Source organism: Protomyctophum parallelum, assembly GCF_964188405.1.
Source record: "Protomyctophum parallelum genome assembly, chromosome: 10".
NCBI classification, from domain to species: domain Eukaryota; kingdom Metazoa; phylum Chordata; class Actinopteri; order Myctophiformes; family Myctophidae; genus Protomyctophum; species Protomyctophum parallelum.
In genome coordinates, this window is record NC_139704.1 from 18,650,584 (window position 1) to 18,673,491 (window position 22,908).

Here is a 22,908-nt window from a genome sequence, read left to right on the forward strand (position 1 = left end):
ACACACACACACACACACACACACACACACACACACACACACACACACACACACACACACACACACACACACACACACCTGTTATTGGATCACACAAGGAAATCCAGGCAGAGGTCCGTCCAAGTAAGAACACTCAACCTTAATTTAATGTCCTTCACCATTCCATAATTCTTTGGATTTTGATACCATATTCATCGTACCATTCATTCATCTTTCTTCCTTTTACATTTTTTGTTGCATCGATTTTCTTCTCTTCTTTCCTGTCATCTGTGCTGCGTTTCATACTGTGGTACTGCCATGACAACTGAATTTACCTCACGGGATCAACAAAGGTCTGCCATAGAATATTTGAAAACATCCCAATATAAATGCAACACGTCTGTGTTCCATCCACACAACCGTTCGCTCCACCGAATTCAAATTCGACACACATGTTCCAAACCCCACAGGGAGTGCAGTGCCTGGTGTCAAGTCCGTCGGAGCACCGGTTGTCCAGAAAAAGAACGAAAGCCTCTGCCCGGGCTCCGGACTGGGCCCAAATCCAGATCACCCCTAGATCTCCATATATGGAGCTGGCCTGTTCCGACATCAAAATCACACCTGAACACCCACCCAACGGGCACTGATCAACCCTAGATCTCCATATATGGAGCTGGCCTGTTCTGACATCACAATGAGGTTCTGACATCACAATGATACGCGACCACGCCCCTTTATTAGCCATTATTGATCACACATGATCACCCCCCCCCCCCCCCCCAACGGGCGCTGTTCTAGTAAATTAAATATTGGAACAGCACTAGTTAACAAACAAACAAATGTCCTCCAATCAAATGTATTTGGTCTTTGATGTGTCACACCAGGATATAAATTAATCATGGCAGTGATGAATGTGTCTCAGATCAAACTACTAGGGTCCATGGCTAAAAGGAAGTAAATGGCCACACTAATAAATAAAAAAAAGCTGCTTTTCCTGTTCCCATTCGATTGCACAAAAACAAGCGTTTCTCTCTATAGGCATTGAGTCCCAGAGCAAGAACAAGAAGGTGGCAAGAGAGAAGGCGTGTTAAAATAAAGACTTAGAACTCAGGGAGATTTACACAGCATCCTCAAATACAGTAAATGTCTTCTCCCCAATAGAGCCTTCCTTAATTGCATCCCTTCTTTATCCCCCTGGCTGAAGCCCATTTTCACATTCTCCCTCTGCCATTTCCTTCACCATTCCATAACTAGATTCCAACTCCTCTTTCTTCTCTGCTTTTGTTTCACCCTTCCTTCCAGCCCCTCTGTCTTTCACCCAATCAAATGAAGTAGGGTGTGGAGGGAGGGGGGGATTCCCTTTTTTATTTTGTATTTTATTTTAAAGAAGAAGAAGAAAAAACTAGAAGAGAGAGAGGGAGAAAGGGGTCCTAAATAAAATGGATGCACTGAAAAATACGACGCTGGACAAAGCCCGGACCCAAGGTCGGGGAGAGAGTGGAGAGAGTGGGAGGAGAATATAAAGGAGGAGGGTGAAGAAAAAGAGGGGGGCGGGGAGGGGAGAGAGAGAGGCTGCTGGAGTTGAGGTGCTAGAAGGTCACCCACTTGCTGCCAGGTTCCTGGGTTCCCATCCCTCTCCACAAAGGGCCAACCGGGCCCTGAATGGGGAGGGATCAGGAGAGGTGAGGGCACCCCATTCACAAAAAGCCCCCCCCCCCACCACCTCCTCCTCCGCAGCCCTCCCTCCCTCCCTTCACACTCCCCACCCCCCTTGGCAGCAGCTTGAGTCTGCCATTATCCCCTCTTCAGCCTTCTGACACTCCAACACAAGCCAATTATCAAGCCCTCCGCTCGGCTCATACTGATGTGCGTGCACAGCCGTGCACACGCACACACATGCACACACGCACAAAAGCAATGTACGTCACACATGCAATAGTGCACGCCGCGCAGGTTTTCTGAACATCTTCGACGAAAACATTACATTCTAGAAAAGATGATTCACTGAATCAGTAGCCACACGCAGTAGTGTGTGACGAAGGCATCAACACAGACATTTTAGAAAGACCATTTAGCAGTCACAATAAAACTTAGTGTAATAGCAAAATAAGGGTATCTGTAGAAAATATATTTAAATCCGGATAGATCAGTAAATCATATTAACCCATTAAGCCCGGCATCGATCAGATTCTATAAAATGTCTTCTAAATCCTTGATAAACGTATGTTTAATTGTTTATATGTCGTTTTTTATATATATATATTCAAACATTTTCACTCATTTTCACTCAACAGCTAAGTTTAAAATAATGGTTAAAAGCTATAAGTTGACACAGATGCGTCTAGATGTGATCTAAATGGGTTAATCACATTGTGGGTATTACACACACACACACACACACACACACACACACACACACACACCCCCCCCCCCCCCCCTGCTGGACAGCAGCTGGTGTCTTTGAACACCAGTGTCTCAGAGACATCCATTTATGCCCCACGCTGAACGGCAGTGTCTCAGAGACATCCATTTATGCCCCACACTGAACGGCAGTGTCTCAGAGACATCCATTTATGCCCCACGCTGAACGGCAGTGTCTCAGAGACATCCATTTATGCCCCACGCTGAACACCAGTGTCTCAGAGACATCTCTTTATGCCCCACGCTGAACGGCAGTGTCTCAGAGACATCTCTTTATGCCCCATGCTGCACCCCTCCTGTGCTCTGGGCCTCTCTACACCAGGGGTTGTCAACGTTTTTGGCTGGGGACCCCCGGAAATGTTTTGGCCATGTCCCGCCCAATACTAACAGCCAGTCAGAAAGTGGATTCATATATACCGTAATTTCCGGACTATAAGCCGCTACTTTTTCCCCATGATTTCAACCCTGCGGTGCGGCTAATCTATGGATTATTACAGCTAACGGCCACTAGGGGACCTAATCAATCCATCTCTATGGCCGGCTATGGCCTCTATGTGGCTTATAGTCCAGTGTGGCTTGTATATGTACACATTTGGTTTTTTCCCTAAATTTAGCTGGTGCGGCTTATATTCAGGTGCGGCTTATAGTCCGGTAGATAATATTTTAGGCCAATAAAAAAGACTATATACAAAATGTCCCACCCGTCCACCTCGGCTGCCGGACTATCATTAGTGGCAAAAAGCAACAAAAATTTAAAACAATTCAAACATTTTTCTAAAGTATTTAATAAATACAATAAAAACAAATCTAATTTCAATTACAAAAAAAGTTTAAGTAGCAATGTAAATAGTGTTGAGAGCTTGTAGAGCTGCTACTTTCACTAGTTTAGTAGTGTCCCCGGCACACGTCTATAATGTCTCTCTTGGGTCTGGAGCTGAAAAGGCTTGGTCTTTACTACACTGTCTCCAACGACCTCATAAGCAGTTCCTCAACACCTCCCTCTGCTGTTCTCACTGCAGTATCACATGCTGCTCATACCTTATGGGCAGTAGAATGTTGGTGTCGGGCAGACTGAAATGTCTTCTGACAAACCTGTTTCTATGTCAGTGGTGCTCAACCTTTTTCATGTCAAGGACCCCCAGAATTATCTGACCCCCATCTGAAAATATGTTGTATAGAAGCAAAGATAAAAACGTTCAGTCTGAATATATATTCATAGATTTGCACCACATTTTCAAGTTTGTAGATCTGCTATTTTTCAATAGCTAAAGTTTAAAATAATGCTTAAAAACACAACAAAGGATTCCCGTCCTGAATGGCTTAAAAAACGTTCGCTGTGAAAGAATATATATTCAAAGATCTCCATGGCACTCTGCGGCGGGAGGAGCCATTATTCCCACACCAAACAGTGACAGCCCCCGCCGGTATGCTGCGTAGCCCAGTAAAAGGATTTCAAGAAAAAGTCCTTCTGCACACCTGCAATGGACAGGTGCGTCGGATAACTAGAACTGAGAAGTAGAGAAAAAAATAATCCTGCACACTGTCTTCACTTGAGTTAGATTTATTCAGACCTTCATCAGGCAAGTATAAAACGGGCATATAAAAAGCAAGGCTTTTGCACACCTACAGGCGACAGGTGCGTAGGAGAGGGTAAGGTGCCCGTCGTAAATAAGTGGCGTAAGACAACGCTACCAGATGACCTCTCACACTTTCACTCACTCCTTTCTGCTACCAGATGACCTCTCACACTTTCACTCACTCCTTTCTGCCGACGTGGTCAGCCTGCTAACCGTGCACGGATAGGACTGATCTATGGCTGTGTATTTGGAATACATGAAATGTACAGTATGTACGATCACAGACATTCTATGGCTATTAACAATATTGGAATGGTGATTATTGTCTGGCATTATTGTCTGGCTTTCCAAATAGTGTGCTAAGAGCACCACAGAAAGTGAAACCAAGAGTCACTCGTCCAACAGACAAGAACAAATGTAATGTACTTGTCCGGAAAGATGTATTACTTGTCCCGGACAACAGGACAAGCCTTAATGTCAAGCCCTGCACAGTAAAATCCTTAACATTGAGAGTATACAACGATTTGGACACATTTCTACATTCTCAGAGTTTGGATTTGACTGTGCCTGTGTGACGTGCCTTGGATTGAAGTGTCTACTGAACAGCCACTGCGTTATGTGATGTCGGCCTTGAAGTAGCGGACGGTGGTGGTGTGCTCTCCAGGACCACACCACCACCGCCGCAGTATCAGGACAGGGAGTGTCCAGGGCCTGATCAAAGAGCCTGCGGCTCCGGCGTCTGTAAACAGGCGGGAGGACTTAAGCCCCGCTGGCCGGCGTTTCTGAAGACCCTTCCCTCCGTCCCGCACAGTGAGCTCTCTTGTGTTGCTTTTGGGAGCCAGACTCTTGGAATAATAAAGAGAGACGGGAAAATGTGTGTTTATGATGTGCAGGGTGTTCTCTCTGCCTCTGTTACGAGGGGGAGTCCGTCTTATCCCAACTGCTGGGACTCACTTGCACCTTTGTGGATGTGCACGAATACACACGCACACACACGCGCACACACACACACTATGCGTTTGGCTTCCCCTACGCTCACAAACGTTACACACACACCTGTACACACCACCAACACTGAAGCCGACTGAGATCACCCAGTCTCACATCTGTGCAGAAATATTTAAAAAAAGGCTCTTTCTCACATTATTGGGTTACATTTTACAGGAAACACCAGATGTACTGTATGTGTGTGTATATACGCTGTGGGAGTGTGTGTGTGTGTGTGTGTGTGTGTGTGATCTCTTATATTTCATCCCAGGGCAGACAGCACTGTCGTCGGCCGAACCACAAACGCTACACTGCCTCGGCCAATCAAGACAGACGAGCGAGGAATTCGCCCCTGACCTACGGTATGGTGCGCTCGCTGTGTACTGTTCTAAGGAAAATACTTTTAAGAGGGCCAGGGGCAAGGGGGAGGGGCAAGGGGAAGGAGGGAAGGAGTCAGAGAGACTGAAGGGTTAAAAAGAGGACAAATGAAAAGGGGGCAAAAACAGCAGAGATGGGAGTTAAAAGCAATGTTGTAGAAGTGGGTCTTGAGCTGAGCTTTAAAAATGTCTACAGAGGCTGCCTGACGAAGGTACAGTGGGAGCTTGTTCCATGCCGACGGCCCGTAGAAGCAAAAAGCTGCTTCCCCGAACTTTTTAGTTGCCATTTATTTAGGCAAAGCGAGCAGGCCAGCAGTGGAAGACCTTAGGGGGGCGGTTTGGGACATATTTAGGCAGGCAGTCATGTAGGTAGGAAGGTGCGAGACCATTGAGAGCTTTATAGACAAGTAAAATAATTTTAAAATCAATCCTAAAAACAACCGGAAGCCAGTGCAGTGATGCCAAAACTGGAGTAATATGTTCTCTCATCTTAGTTCTAGTTAAAACTCTGGCTGCTGCATTTGGACAAGTTGTAATCTGTCAGTTGTTTTCTTAGGCAGTCCTGAAAAAAGTGCATTGCAGTAATCAAGCCGAGAAAAAACAAAGGCGTGGATTAGGGTTTTTGCATCGTCCAAGGACACATAGGCTCTGATTCGTGCAATATTTCTAAGGTGAAAAAAGGCAATCTTGGCCCAGGCGGTGGCGTAACCGTCTGGGCACCCGACTGGTAATCCAGTCGCAGTGTGCCGCGGGTTCGACTCCCGAGCCCGACACGGCCTTTACTGCATGTCTTCCCCCATCTCTCTCCCGTTTCCTGTCAGCCTACTGTCTGTCCCTTCAAAAAAAAAACAATAAAAGGCGTAAGCCGCAAAAAAATATCTTAAAAAAAAAAAAGAAAAAAAAAAGGCAATCTTGGTAACATGATTAATGTGTGAATTAAAATTCAATTCAGAATCAATAATAACCCCCAGGTTCTTTACTGTACTGTTACTTTCTACAGTCAGGTTGCCAAGTCTGCTTAATATTGATTCTTTCTGTTCACTAGAACCGATTATGAGAACTTCTGTCTTATCCTCATTTAGCTTGAGAAAGTTGAGAAACATTTGATGCTAGACAGACAGGTAACCAGCGGGTCTAAAGCACAGGGATCATCTGGAGCCACAGAAAGATATAGTTGGTTATCATCAGCATAGAAATGAAAATTGACTGTGATTGGCAATGAGTTCGCCCAATGGCAGTATGTACAAGGAGAAAAGCAGAGGGCCAAGAATCGAGCCCTGTGGAATACCAGAACTGATGTCGTGTTTGTTCGAGTCAAACTCGGCTAGATTGACAAAGTAACTTCTATTTGATAGGTAGGAGGAAAACCAGGACAGGGCCGTACCAGACAGGCCTATCCAGTGCTCCAGACGCTGTATTAAAATTGAATGATCAATCGTGTCAAATGCAGCCGTTAGATCTAGAAGTAAGAGAACGGATACATGTTTCTTGTCAGCAGACGCCCTAAGATCATTCATTACTTTTACAAGTGCTGTTTCTGTACTGTGACCTTTCCTAAAGCCAGATTGGAATTTGTTGTGCACATTATTGTTCTGTAGAAACACATCCAATTGATGAAAGATGCATTTTTCTAAAACCTTGCCCAGAAAGGGTAGATTTGAAATGGGTCGATAGTTACCCAAAACAGAGGGATCAAGATTGTGTTTCTTGAGAAGGGGCTTAACTACAGCAGTCTTCAGTGAGTCTGGGAAGACGCCTGAATTCTTAGGATATCTCCAATCACACCGTCTAAGACCTCTTTGAGAAAGGTGGTGGGAATTGTATCCAATGAACAGGAGGATGATGTCATCTGTGATATGGTTTTGCGGAGTTAGTCTTCATCAATTGCGCAGAACGATAATAGGCTCCCCCTGGAGAGATCTACCCTGGGACCATTAGCTGCTGTTTGAAGGTTTGCGCTAGCAGCAGCACCATTCATAATATCAATACCATTCATTAAAAAAAACGCTTTTTTATGGTATATTCAGTGATGTTTTTCTCTAGATCAGAGACTCGGAGTACATTGTCTTTGCCCCAGAGGGACCAGGAGGAGGAACTCACTGCTGCCATCAGCTGGTGGAGTCAGGTTATGGGAGAGGCTGGACGGCAGACGACCGTGAAACTCGAAGGACAACGGACGTGCGCTTATGAGAAACACAAATATAAACACAGAAGCAACTACTACTACTTTGGTGTTGAAACTATAACTATAAACTTTCACGACAGCAGACAGCCTAAGTATAAATATGATTTATGAAAACCCCTGGAGAACAGGATCTGCCCGACATAGCATAGCACCACGACCTCCACAACCATTTGGTGAATAGCCATCATATTTCATAAATTATAAAAATTAAATGTACTTACTTATCATTACACCATGCAAGGATCTAAATGTCTATGTCTATTAACCCCGGTGTCCCTGTTTTGGCCATGCCATTCATTATAGGCTAACATTTTTAACCAGTACTACTACTGTAGAACGTGCATCATCATCTGCACGTTCTCCACAGCAGTGGTTCATAAACTTTTTAGCTCTAGATCCAAAAGAGAAATGAAGACGTTTGCCTTGGACCCAAACTGTGAAAATAGCCGATCTACAAGCTCACAACATGGCGCAAAGGTTCCTCAAGGTTGAGGGGGTTCCAGGTGGTCCCCAGCTAAATGATGGAGAGTTGGTAACCAAATGGACCCTTATAGATCTTCAACTCTTGAGAGCGTAAAATGAAACCAAATGGACCCCTGCTGGTCCATTTGGTTTCATTTTGACTCTCTCAAGAGAGAGTCTGCATTACTTAAATGTACAAGAAATCTACACAATTAGAGAATGTAGAAGAATCGTTACTTTCATCAACGTTTGCCTGTTATCTCGCCTATAGTACCAACATCAATAAAGCATGGAAATGGAATCTTATCCAACGACGACTAAATATTCTAAGTCTTGAGGCTATAAATGTCATCAAATGGTGGTTCTGTGGCTCAAATGCAGAATAAATAAAACCATGGTATGAAAACGGTTGAAAACACCACTGCCCTACAGAAACAGAGAGAGGAGGAGGAGTAGGGCGACCGAACACTGACCTGAGGTCAGAGTATAGGAGCCCAGAGACAGAACACTGACCTGAGTGCAGAGACAGAACACTGACCTGAGGTCAGAGTATAGGAGCCCAGAGACAGAACACTGACCTGAGTGCAGAGTAGGAGCCCAGGGACAGCGAGGCGAAGTCGGGGTGGTAGTACAGGTACACCGAGGACACGCAGTGGGGCAGGATGTCGACCACGCCCACTGCCACGATGCGACCGTCCAGCCAGTACTGCTGGTGGAAGGAGCCGTAGCCCGCCTCTGGCCCGTCAGAAGGCGACTCCGCCTGGGTGAGGGGGAAGGGAATCGGTGTTGATTTTGAGAGCAAATCTTTAGATTTTAGTTTGAGTCATAGTATCTTGAATATTAATTCAGTTTCAGTCACATTTTAGTCACCTGGAATGTTTTAGACTAGTTTTAGTCGACTAAATATTATACGATTTTAGTCGACTAAATCTACAGTTGATTTAGTCGACCCAAAATGTATTTTGGCGGGCCTTGATGCCGTTGTAATGGCTGATTTTACACTTGCTGAAAATAGCCGATAGATCTGTAGATCAGTGTTATAGATCTGCTATTTTCAGCATGCAACCTGCAAGTGTAAAATCACCCTTCCTTTTAGTCTAGTGTTTATTTTCTGACGAAATTGTCAATATATTTAGTCTTAGTTTTAGTAATCATAGTTTAGATTTCATTTAGTTTAGATTTAGTTTGTCGTCATAGTAATAGTTGATGAAATCAACACTAAATCAGAATCAGTTTTATTGTCACGTCAAGTAAAAACATTCGTGAAATTTGGTTTTTGTGCTTAAGTCCCATCGTGTTATATTTCAAAGAAAACAAAGAAAGGAAAGGAGAAGGGAAAGGAGATCAAGGAAGAAAGAAGAAAGTTTGAGCACTTTTTCCCAGCAAAAAGTACAGGGTAAGTAAAGGGTTTCAGATTATTTGTAGCTTGTTTCACAAAAGCACACTCGTTGGGTCTCTCGTTGGGAGAGAGAGGGGGGGGGGGGGTCGGGGGAGAAGAGAGTGGTCTTTGGTTGCAGGTCAAAGCAATACCATGACTCAAGTGAACAATAAGTTTGTATGGAAAATATATAAATCACATACAAGGGAGGGGGGTAACTGGACTGTTTTCTTTTGGGGATCAACTTTCGCGTGCACGCACACACGCACACACACACACACCTGTAAGTTGATGTATTATAAGCCGGGCCCATTCCCTGGCAGGCCTCGCACATTAAGTGTGGGGGTGTACAGTAGCCTCACGCTCAGTCTGCTAATGGCTCCCAAATGTGGAGCGAGATCAGGAGCAGGGTGGGGGTAAACTAAAGTGTGTGTGTGTGTGTGTATAAGGTGGGGGGAGTAACTAGCCGCAGAAACACACCAGGAGAGGCCCTTTTTTAATAAAAAGACCCTGCATGAGCAAAATCCATTTCACCAGCGAGCCGGCGGTGGACTGAAGCCAAGCTTTCCCCCCTATATGTTTGTGTCTGCTCACTCCATGTGTGCACCCAAGAATGTGCCTGAGTGTGTGTGTGTGTGTGTGTGTGTGTGTGTGTGTGTGTGCACGCACACTGCGAGTGTGTAGTCCATTAATAAAACAGTTAAAGGCTTGACACATATTACTTTTCTTCACCACGATCTGCACGCTGGCTTTTTCAATCAAGTCACTTTGACTTGCCATTCATCCACAGAGGGGTTAAGACTAGATGATGAGGAGGCGGGAGTTTAGGTTTTTAGAAGCCATTCTAAGCCAGGGTATTTCGGGGTGTGTGTGTGTTGTGTGTGTGTGTGTGTGTGTGTGTGTGTGTGTGTGTGTGTCTCCAAGTGTCTGCACGAGTAACGGGATCCCATTCTTTCACCAAGATCCATCTGGGCCCAGTTAAACACTGCAGACACTGCTAGTTATCACAACACCAGGAGAGCTAGCTTACTAATCCAGTGCACCCACTGAGCCCACACCCTGACCAAATTAAACCTGCGCACAGAAAAAAAAGAAAGAAAACAGAAAGAAAAAAACACACACACACAGCGCTCCCTGACCTCAAGAGGGCCGAGCACAACCAATGGGGTGAATCCTTGCCACATTCTTGCTTTAGCCCCCTCCGGAGGGACTGCTTAAAGCGGAGCTGGTAGTAAAAACAAAAGCTAGATCCTCCCCTCCAGCTCAGAGCCCCCCGGGGGACACCCAGGTCTGATTACCTTTGCCTGTCTGACACACACACACACACACCAGGGATGCCTTCTCTCTCCCGAGTGTGTGGGTTGTTGATTAAAGTGGCAGTGTGCAGTGCCACATCAGAGGACATGTGATAGGAGAGAGAGAGAGAGGGTTTGGTCCACATTAAGTTGTGACCGACAGACCGCCTGCCTGCAGTGTTGCCAGATTGCGTGAGAGAAATAAGCAACCAGTTCTATGAAAACAAGCCCAAAAGAAGCGACTAGGCTATTTGAAAATATAACACAAATCTGGTATGGGGGTCCCTGCCACAAAATATGTTTAGATGTTGTAGGGTCCTTGGACATATACATTAATCTGGGGGTCCTTGACATGGAAATGTCACTCTGTGAGAATCACTGGCTAACGCAACATTAGGAAACAAGTCCAAATAAGCAACTACACTTTAGAAACAAGCCCCCCCAAAAAAACACAAGCCACAACTACAAATATTTACAAGCTACTTTAAAGTAGCTTGTTACAAGCCCATGGTCGCTTATAATAAGCGAACATGGCAACACTGCAGGCCGGTCCGGGAGGCGGCGGCCAGGCAGCGAGCATGGTGGGCGGGGTGTGAAACGGAGAACCGTTGGCCGTGCAGGGGTGAAGGAATGACGACGCCGGGGCCGCTGGCCCTCCGTCACCACATCTGGAGACGGAGGCTCTCTGGAAGTTTCTGCTGCCATATAGGCCTGTCTGCGCCGCTGCATGCGTGTCTGGGGCCCGGGGGGGAAATGTCCGTCAGTGCAGGCAGGCGCCCCGTTAGTTTCTTGGCATCGCCCCCCCCCCCCCAACCCCCCCCCCCCCCCCCCCCATTAAACACTGGAGGCTTTGTCAAGAGCCCCCCCCCCCACCGCCCGGTGTCATTTAGGAGTCGTCAGTAGAGAAGTGAGCGCATTGGGGGCTTATAATGTGTGTATGATGAGGAGGCGTGCGTGCGTGTAATAGAGGGAGAACGCCTGTGTTAACGGTACGATTGTTTTTGTGTGAGGGTGAATGCTGGTGATCAACTGGTAATAGCCGGGGCCATGTCTGTTTATACAGTGGTTCTCAGCCACCCACCATCCCCCACCCCCATCCCCGTTCAAGGCCGATCTTGTCTTGACTGACCCGCGTGTCACCTCATAGGACAGCCTAATGGCTTTGTCCTTGTCACTTGAGGCAACAATCTAAACATTCCCCCATAGAAAAGAAATGCTTCAAACCACCCTCCCCGAGTCTGCACGGCAGGCCCAAATCACTCTCATATGGACCAGACATCAGTCTGGGCCTCGCTCTATCCAAACTCCTGTTTAGGGCAATATACAACAAGCATAAGGCAGTGTTGATTTTGTCGACTAAAACTACAACGAAAAATGTTCGTCCACTGGGGTGCATACTTAGTTTAGACTAGTCATTGGTTAGACATGGCTTAAGGTTAGGTTTAGGTGTGCTGCCCCGTGGGAGGTTAGGTTTAGGGCAGGGGTCGGCAACCGGCGGCTCTAGAGCCGCATGCGGCTCTTGAGCACTCCCCTGGTGGCTCTCTGTAGCATTACAAAAAAATCGATGAAAATGTATAAATGTTTATTTTTTCACATTTTTATTTTTCATTTATGGTTTCTGTAGGAGGCAAAACGTGACAGAAACATTCTTAAGTTTCCCAATTTTGTAAAAATGTGTAGAATAAATATTAAGTTTCAATAATGTCAACTAAAATTCGCGTCATAGCATGCGACACACTCGCATGCTGCGCGCCTGACACTATTATAAACAAACCGGTGCGTGTGTGAGGCTGGTGCCTGCTACGCTATGGCTTCTACATCTACAGGGAGAAAAAGAAAGATAGCCGACGAAAACAGAGGATTTAACAATTCGTGGACAGACGCTTATGCCTTCACAGCCAATGCAGAAGATGGATTGCCTGTATGCTTAATCTGCAGTATCCCATGACGCAACAGCAGCCTGTTTTACGCAATCGCAGTCCAAACGTGTATATAAACATTCCGATTTCAAATATAAGGTCCTCGCCACATGTGCCACGGGGGTTAGAAATTTGCTGGTACAGTGATTAGCATTGCTGCATCCCGCGTTGTTTAATAAAAAGCATTTTTATCCGAGCGCCCCGGCTACTTGTCTCAAACGGGGTTGGGAAATCCACAGTTGCACACCGGTTGGGGGCGCGTAGTTGAAAGCCAATGGCAAAATAACAGCTCGGATAAAAATGCTTTTTATTAAACAACGCGGGATGCAGAAATGCTAATCGCTGTACCAGCAACATTCTAACACCAGTGGCACACGTGGCGAGTACTTTATATTTGGAATCTGAATGTTTATGTACACGTTTACAATGTAAATGTAGCGATTGCATAAAACAGGCTGCAGTTGCCATGACGCACCATGGCTAAATCTGCAGTGACAAACTTATCAAACAATAAATAAAACGTGGCAAGCCGTTCACAGACGGTGACTACAGTATATGAAGGAGTCATATAGACGTTGTATTATCTCCCGTGTTGCAACGAAACTATAGCAGCAGCCAGCAGTGGTGGAGTTTAAAGCTGCGATGATTGCGATCCACTTCTTAAAAGTTATAGTTTGCTGACTTTGCTCCCTTCTGCTTTCTTCAGCAGTTCTGTGACTGCAACAGCCCTCTTTCTCTCATTCATGCAAACTTAGCATGCTTTCCCTGGAAATGTCTTTCAACGTTACTTTTTTATTGTTTGATAGTTTGTCACTGCAGATTAAGCATACAGGCAAATACCGATATTGTAAACCTCCCAAAACACGACACACTTGTGTGGAAAACATGGAATGCTCTTCCAGACTATGTGAACATGAAGAAACTCGCATTTGGAGTATTTGTGGAGTAACGTTGTGAGCAGATATTCTCAAACATGAACTACATTAAATCCAAATACCGCACACGCCTCACCGATGAGAGCCTGCGCAGTTGTGTGTGAAGATTAAAGTGACATTTTACGTGCCCAGTGTTGAGAAGCTCTCCAGCGATGTCCACACACAGAAATCACATTAAACGGGTAAGAACACAATGCAAAAAACATGGCATAATAATGGAGGGTGCGTTGACTGCGTTCGGAAATGCGCACCGGGAGCGCACTCGCCTATATTAGTTTGCATTGCACAGTGCGCTCAGTGCGCTATTTCCGAACGGGCCCGTAATGAAAGTTAAACCATAGCGCACTTTTTATTTTGATAGATAGGCTAATATCCACTTGCAGCCCTTTTGTCTTCATTATATAAGCATTTTATGGCTAAAAAAATGTTGCGGCTCCAGATAGATTTTGAATTAATTTTTTTGGTCGAAAATGGCTCATTCAACATCTTGGGTTGCCGACCCCTGGTTTAGGGTGAGGGTTTGAGATGGGTTGTAGTTGTAGGACTAATGACTGGTCTAAACAAAAGAAAAACTAAATGGAAACTAAATGAAAGCTAAGCTATGACTAAAACTGAGACTAAATACCGGTACTGTATATTGACAATTTTGTGGATAAATAAAAACTAGACTAAAATGTTAGGAAGGGACTGAAACATTCCAGGTGACTAAAACTATTCAAAAAGACTGAGAAAAACTATAAATATATATATATATATAATTGTTCAAGGAGACACGCCCCTCCCATCAGGAACCTACTGTATATAGAGCGTCACAGTCCCGCCCCCTTTCAGAACGACGAAGGTCACCAGAAGAGAATTTCCCATTAATTTTTCCATAGACGTTTCAGAAAGTATTTATTTAAAGACTTGTAAGACTCGGACAAAGCCAACTCAGCTCCTAACAAATTTATTTTGGGCTGAACAAATAATTAGAAAGAAGAAAAAAATGGCAGGGTGTTTTTCTTCTTTCTAATTATTTGTTCGGCCCCCAAAACATTGTGTTTGTTGTCATGATTTGTCAGGAGCCGAGTTGGCTTTGTCAGAGGCTTAGAGGGCTTTAAAAAAATACTTTTTGAAATGTCTATGGGAAAAATGAATGGGAAATTCTCTTCCGTTCTGAGGGGGCAGGACTGCGACGCTCTATATGAGCTATAATGCTACAGCAAGTCTAACTAGTGAAAGTCACTCTTTTTTTTCTGTTAGTACGACAAAGTTTACCATTCAAGTCGGTGGACAGCCAAATAAGCAAGATATTGTAGCATAATAAAAGGCCAACAAAAAGTGCAACGGTGGCGTTCTTTCGCCTGGACTTGCGGGTATAATACAGTTGTGATTTTAGCATCATGTCAAAATTGACAAGCTCGATCACGAGGAACAGACGTACGATCACGCTAAATGACTCGCTCACTCACACACATACGAGGCCCGACTCGCTCACATACACATGCAAGGCCTGCAGGCATGTTGCTGGTCAAGCCATTCAGTAACGGCTCGTTTAATCTGCTGAGGAAACGACACAATCTGATTACTCCCTCCATCAGTCTTCTGGAGAGACAGACTCAAGATGCAGGCTGCTCTCACTGCCACACACAGCGCTGCCCCAGTGCCCCTTATAGTAGACATACCACACACACACACACACACACACACACACGTTGACCATTGGTGAAGGTCACCTTGAACAAGGCAATGTACCAGTGTTGATTTCGTCGACTAATACTACGACAAAACGTGTTCGTCGACTACCTTTTTCCAACGGATGAGAACTAAACGGAAACTAAATGTATACTAAGCTACGATGATAGTAAAACTAAGACTAAATATTGACAATTTTGTCAACAAATAAAAACTAGACTAACATCGTAGGAAGGGACTAGTGGGCAAGAGATTCAGTATAAGTCCTTTTAAATGTATACGTTGCATGCTAAACATAGCAGATCTACAAGCTCACAACGTGTCCCTCACACATGCACACTCGTGCACCGGACCGTTGCACACACTCGTGCAAAAAATGTATGGTTTTTTTGTGTAGTTCATTTGCCTTTTTTAGCATATTCGCGACCAGTGTTGGGCCCCCAGTTAATAGTTACATATTACTGTAATATTACTTTTTCCAGTAACGAGTAGTATAACGAATTACTCTGCAGAAATACTAATATAATAACTATTTACTCCGCCAAAACACGTTCAGTTATTTGTTTTTGTTCATTCGTTCAGTTATGCACTCATAGTAGATGGTTGTTGCATGGCATGCAAAAATAGAACAGATCTACAAGCTATCAACATGTAAAAACAGAGTAGCTTGTAGATCTATTTGTGTTAGCCTGCGCAGTTATGACGCAGCGTATGCGTCTACGCGACCGTCTGCACTCGCTTCACTTCCAAACAACAACAGACAGAGACAGACAGAAAGGCGGACCATGACAGAGAAATGTATCAGTATTATTTTGCATTCTTGTTTGTCAAAGATGCCAAGTATATTAATGTCCGTTGTAAACCATGCAGGCAAAACAGACTGGATTTGATCCGCCAGGACATTAAATTGAGAATTGGCTCGTCGCTTTAAGAATTGGCTCGTCGCTGGGTGTATGGTTAACCCTCATGCACAGTTGACTCGGCCTCATTTAGATCCATCATGGTCCATCAAAATACCTTTGAGATCTAATGTCAGGCTGCCTCCAATCTGAGAAACCATCGGCAAATAAAGGAATAGCAGTGCCCTCTTTATCCTTGAAATTGGACGTGAGTCTCAGTCTACAGTCTGTCTTGAGACTAGGCTGCCTCAACAAGGTCAGTTGCTTTATTTTATTGTTTGTTATTTATGTATACAATATATACTGCCCGTTTTGAGATGCTGCAGCCATGTGTGTGCAGTTCAGATTCAGTTCCAAATGTGGAATATGCAGCAGAAAAAGACAAATGAGCCCTAGACTGTTGACTAAGCTAGTGCATTTTGCTAAATGCTTTTTCCAATCTTAAATTAAATAAATACAAGCAGATTCCATAATATGACAATGTTAAAAATATCTGTTTTAGCAAATTGACTTCTACTGTGGAAATCTCTTTTGAAATGTGATTTATTTGAATTCTGTCCCCCTTTTATGTTTTCTGCTTGCAACCGTTTTTAATTATGCTGCTGCCTGTCTTGGCCATGCAACTTTTACTCTCAATAGTGACTGAACCTGGTTAAATAAAAACAACAAAAGGTTATATGCCTTGTAAGTCGTTTCACTAGCAAGATCTTAGACAGACGGATTACTTGTACGCACAATGACACAAACCTGTTTCATGTAGAGTCCTTGCTGCTGCCAGATCATGACGCTAGGAACATGTGGCCACCATGACATGTGTATATACAGCAGGCTGCACATCTGCTATGCTACAGTATGTCAGGTGGCATGTCACTGATGTTTGTGCATCAGTGGCGAGTGAATGAGGCCCAAACTGTTGTATTGCTTATAAAGTTAAACTCTTTCTACTTAGTTTGGTCCCAAAGGACTCAATAATGGTCGCCTCAGAATAGTTGACGCTAGAGTTCACGTGGTTATAAACTCCTACCATGAGTGCAGCATCCGTCCTTTCAGGAGTCGGGCGGGGCAGATAATGTGTGAATGGTCTTTGCCTTTCGGATAGACATTAAGAGCCCGTTCGAAAAGAGAAGAAAATTCAAATAGAAAATTACCCCAGTGCGCCCCACCGACTTCAAATTCGACACACGTTCCACACCACCGCAAGGGGTGGAGTGGCCGGTGCCGAGTCCGTCGGACCAACGGTTGTCCAGAACCGCCCCAAAAAGGATTCTGCCCAGGCTCTGGACAGGGCCCCTGCCCAGGGTCCATATCTGGACATAATTCTGACGTCTGCATTATACTCCATACAGTATTTGGGCATGCCTGACAAAGAACTCCATATATGGGCATAAAAGGGACACAGACATAATATCTGAGAGGGACATTCATTTCCAACTTGCATCGTTCCAAGTAACGGGCACCGCTGTAGAGGCCCCACGGGCACCGCTCTAGTATGTAAAATATATGAGAGATAGAGAGAGAGAGAGAGAGAGACAGACAGACACGTGGAAGAACACTGACAGCTGATGCTAATTACTCCAACTGTTTCAGCACGAAGCCCCTGTAATTTTGGTGAAATGAAACACGGCAACAAACAAATAAGTGAAGACAAGCAGCGTTAATTAGCCGCATTTGGAGGTGCAGTATGGTGCAATTGTGAACGTAATCGTCCCAACTGCGTTTGTTGCATACGTTTGTATAAATGCACGCTTACACGTGAGCCGACGAACCACACACAGTATACTCTCAGTCCATGTGGTATGCGACTGCGTGTGCGTGTGTATGCGTGTATTTTAATAGCACTCTGATTGGAGACAGATGGAAATCAACACGCAGTGGTAGCGCCGGACAGCCATGCATGCATACTTCCAGTGAAATAGAGAGCAGTTGGACAGAGACTTAAGAAGACAGAGTTTGGATCACAGAAGGCGGAAAAAAAAGAAAAGAAAGGAAAAAACAACACAAAACGATTTTTTTGCAGAGAGGAGGCCACTGAAATCAAAGCCTGAGAGGAGCTGACAGAGGGTAGGCAGGCTGTGCGAGGGACTGTAATAGCGTGCGTTGCGTGCGTGTACGTACAGACTAGAGCAGAGTAATTCGGCGCGTCTGGCCGCCAGCCTTGACGAGGTGATAAAAGCTTGTTTCCTATAAACACTAACGATGTTCATTAGTGGAGGCCTGAGGGGACCCACTGGGCCACGTGGGGGGGGGACACTGTATGTGTGTACGTGTGTGTTCAATTCTATTAAAGTGGTGCTTTTAAGCACCCATCCCACGTCTAATTGCTGGTGTAATTGCCCTGACCCAGCGGTTCACACTAGGTCCTCCCCGATGGCTACAGATGACCAGGCATGTTTCTGTGGCGGTATCCGTGACTTCTGGCTGCACGTAGGGCTGGGGCGGTATGGGATTTTTATTACCGCGCCCCCCACCCAAAAAAAAGAAAAAAATAATAATAATAAGAGGGCTAATAAAAGTTACAGGTATGGTGTGTGCGATATTAATTGTGAGATTACCATAATGACGGTAATCATTAAAGGACCACTTTTGAACCCATCTTCATATAATAGGTCCTCACTAATAATCATGATAAAATGGCACGTTTTTTTCTACTCGGTCTGTGTCACATAGGAGGCCTAATCTAATTGAATACCCCTGCCATAAAGCATTACACTTGTTTACAAGAGGGTCCACCATTTTCAATTCATCATATCATTTTGTACACTATGCACTTCTATAAAGCCAAAAACAGGAAATCATCATAAAGGAGGTAAAAAGGGGGAAAAACGTATACAGTGAGGGGGGAAAGGGGTGGGTGGAGTCAAGGGATTTACATCTTAATGACAGTTGGTAGGGCGTTCAACATTTTTGTGGCATAGGAGTGAAATGAATTTAGGTGGACCCTCTTGTAAACAAGTGTCCACTCACAGTTAACAGTCTTTGTATTGAGTTGTGCTTGAAATGTAGTGTAATTCTGCAAACTGTTAATAAATATTTTAATCAATCAATCAATCAATCAATCCTTGTTTGTGCCGAATCTGGGTTGCACATGGTTTTTTGAACTCCCTCTGGTGTTGTTGTGTTGCTGGCATGATTACACTGACTGAGCGTCACTGTTTATTATGATACACTTTTCATTTCATAAAATAAATAAAAAATCATTTCATAAAAAAATAAAAAAAAATATTATATATATTTTTTTAACCGCGGTAATGAACCCGATACCGCGGTATGCGTTACATACCGGCGGTATGGCGGTATTGCGGTTATTGCACCCAGCCCTAGCTGGATCGCAGACTGATCACACAGTACCGCCGGCGCTTAGTTCAAGCGTGAACCCATTAAGACCTGAGACCAGATTCACCCAATGTCTTCTAAATACTGTCAGTTTTCGGGGGGAAAACCTGTTTCTATATCAGTTCTTCTCAAAGCTTTGCATGTCAAGGACCCCTAGAATGATATGTACAGAATTCGCAAATATTTGAGTTAAAAACATTTGCTGTGAAAGAATGAATATATATATATATCTATATATATGTGACCGGGGACAGTAGTTTGATATACAAGGGGGCCATGGTCATTTTTCAGTTCTTTACATATTATGAAACTGCACACTGTAACGTGTAACCTTTCATATGATGTATTGCTCATTGAAATTGGGGGGAAAATGAAGAAGATATGACCATTTGAAACCTAGTGAAACAGAAATGTCAAAATAGAGCATTCCACCTTCAAAGATTTCAGCAGTGATCTGTGACTTTAGGGTTAGGGTTAGCGCCCCTCAAAAAAAGAATAATTCTGTACTACCACTTCTAAACAGTATACTCTTTTCCCTTAACTAGAGTGCTAAGCCATCTGTTTTGATGACATAGTGATGCCAGTGGAGCTGCCCAATCAGGCTTTTTCTCACACGCGCACACACACACGCGCGCGTGCGCTGTGTCGCTGTCTGTCAAAGCTAACAGGAGAAGACTGGTCTCAAAAGGCCTCGTCTTACAACACAATCTGGACAGCACATTTCTCTCCTCCCCATTCCTCTCTGCAACACAACCCCCCCCCCCCCCCCCCCCCCACCGTCTCAGTAAAGACGGGGCTAAATAAAACTCCTGCTATATGAAACAATACTCGCTTCCTGAATGCCTCAGACCCCCCCCCCCGCCCCCCCCCCCCCAGCTGGAGGACTCTTGAAAGGAGAGAAAATGTTGGGTGGGTTGGGGTGACAGGGGGCTTAAGAGTGATTTATACTTGGTTGCACGTCAGTGTCGCACAGCTAAAATAGTCAAACTGCACGCTTACAAGCAAGGCTGTCGAATACATAACTGAACCTCTAATAATTGTCATCTTTGGGGGGGACAATGCATGTGTCATTGATGTCTTATAATGACAGTTCAACCACAGCAGAGCATGCTGATGGTCTTTAATGAATTGGATTTTTATAGCGCTTTTCCAAGTGCTCAAAGCGCTTTACAATGGTTCATTCATTCATACAGTACATTGGGAGGTGAAGCGGCAAACAGTCGACGCCAGCGTCCTCACTTCCCACATTCACACACCAATGGTGGCGAGCTCACACCGACCGATTCATTGGAGGCAATGTGGTTCAGTGTCTTGCCCAAGGACACTTTGACATGTGGACAGGAGGAGCCAGGACTCGAACCCGCCGACCCAGGGATCATTGGACGACCTGCTCTACCTCCTGAGCCACAGCCACCCTTTGAGTCTCAGAGTCTCTGGATAACCTATGTTCTGTGTGTACACCAAGCCCCCCGAACGGCTGTCCAACCAAAGTTGAAGATGCCACTATCTACTGGCCAAAAGTGGAACTGCGGCACATACATGGAGGTGGACGGATGTTCAGTGATGTCATGTGTGTCAACCGTGGTCTCAAATTTGAGACCACAACTCAACTCCCACGAGCCTTCCGGCAGTCTTCTGGATGCTTCAAAACGCCACTGAGCAACTTCTATTGAAATGAATAGCAGGGAGCGGGGCTGTCGCACCTGGTCCGCACCCTATCCTTTATGACTATATGGTGTGCACACTGAACAGAGATTAGCCTCTCGTCCATCCAATTCTGAACAAGCCAAATCACATTCCACGTTCATAACATAATAGAAAAACTACAACGTGTTCCCCGTGATTGAAGTGACGTGATATTTGTTTTAGCTGTCTGGTGTGAATGCACCTTAAAAATACTTTACTCACAAAAACTGCATGTTGCGGTAATACTGGTTTTGGTGGAGAAACTATTTCAGTTTCACCCGTCTTTGGACAGATCATGGACAACTACAGTTATTAAAAAAAAATTTTCCAGCACAGCAGCGTAAATTAACACAATCCCCTGCAAAAAACATAGCCTGCGGTCATTTGTCGATCTAGTGGAAAGGCTACTCACATTAGCTTCGGATGGCTATCTGTTGTTAGCTTAGACACTGGACTGTGCCATCTTGGTTGCACGCACGCTTTCAGTCGCTTTAGACTCCAAATGCTCCTCCCACACGGCATTTCTGGTCAAAACAACGCTTACTGCACGGAGTTATGGCACCGTCGCAGTTATGGCACCGGCCTGTACTTCTCAAGCTCCAGGCAGGGAACAACAACCGGTCGAGAGTCAACACAAACCATTAAGCTGACACAACATCTGGTCGCGGTGTTTTGGATCTTCAAAATAAGGGTTGAACGGGTGATATCCTGGCATAATTAATCGCGGCAGGGATTGTGTTAAATACTAGAGCGGTGCCCGTGGGCACTGGCCATCTTGGAACGATGCAAGTTGGAAATGCACGCCCCACCCAGTTATTATGTACTAACTAGAGTACTAGACCGATGCCCGGTTGTAGAGCACAGAATCGGTAATGATGGAAGTTTGAGATCCATTGGACAAATATGTTTTTATGTGAGGTGTGTGGCATTGGCAGTGGAACCCTGGTGCACAGTTAAGACCACTTTTGCATTTGGTTCATTCAGAACTATATGCTGCTGAAAATGTTTATAGGAATAACAACTTTATTTGTATAGCACATTTGTATAGCACCTTTCATACACTTAAATAGTAGGATGCCAGAAAATAATTGGCAGCATGTTGGAAGCATTTATGTCCAGCTAATATGCACAGGAAAACCCGTAGAGGGGAGACGTGAAAAAAATAAGTATTTCCTTTGATACTCGACAGAAGAACAGGAGTACATTACCTCTAGTGGAGAGTCGCAGAGAAACCTCCGGAACTGTGTAGGCAGTGAGCAGCACAGACGGTAAGAAAAAAAAGAGACAGAAAAAAAGTTAGTTACAGGGGTCACCAGCTCTTGAAATTAATGAAAACCATACATTTCTTAGTACAGTTTAACCCTCCTATGACTCTGCTTGTTCAGGTGTTAAATATCAAATAGACCCAATTCAGAGACGGCCATAAAACAGGATGACTGTATTTACACAAATGAAAACATTTAGCCCATCAAGTTGAGGTTCACAGTCCAGGGAGGACACACACACACACACACACACACACACACACACACAGCTTAAATAAGCTGTGTTGCCATTGTCAAAATGGCCTTCTCCCTTAGCACACATTAAACAACACAGCGGATCTCAATTACTCTGTCTTTAAATGAAATGTTCAATCTTTCTCTTTCCTCCTTATCTACACTTCCATCCCTCTCTTTATCGGTTCTAGGGTGAAAGCAGTGTTTACGGACGTGCCGAGCCGACCTGCAGGACTGGAGGAGAAGTGTAGCAGGCTTCCATGTTTAGGTCAAAACGAGCCTGTAATGAGTACCAGCAGGGC

The 22,908-nt window shown here is 44.7% G+C and overlaps 1 protein-coding gene across 4 annotated transcripts in view; it reads right to left on the minus strand.

The window, feature by feature from the left end:
• ate1 (arginyltransferase 1) overlaps positions 1 to 22,908 on the minus strand; it is a 116,281-nt gene that overhangs the window by 52,695 nt on the left and 40,678 nt on the right. For all 4 annotated transcript variants that reach the window (XM_083775253.1, XM_083775254.1, XM_083775251.1 and 1 more), the window contains 2 exons: positions 22,316 to 22,348; positions 8,567 to 8,748 (listed from right to left, as the gene is read on the minus strand). In XM_083775253.1, coding sequence (XP_083631379.1) covers positions 8,567 to 8,748; positions 22,316 to 22,348 — 215 coding nt within the window. The remainder of the gene's footprint in view (positions 1 to 8,566; positions 8,749 to 22,315; positions 22,349 to 22,908) is intronic.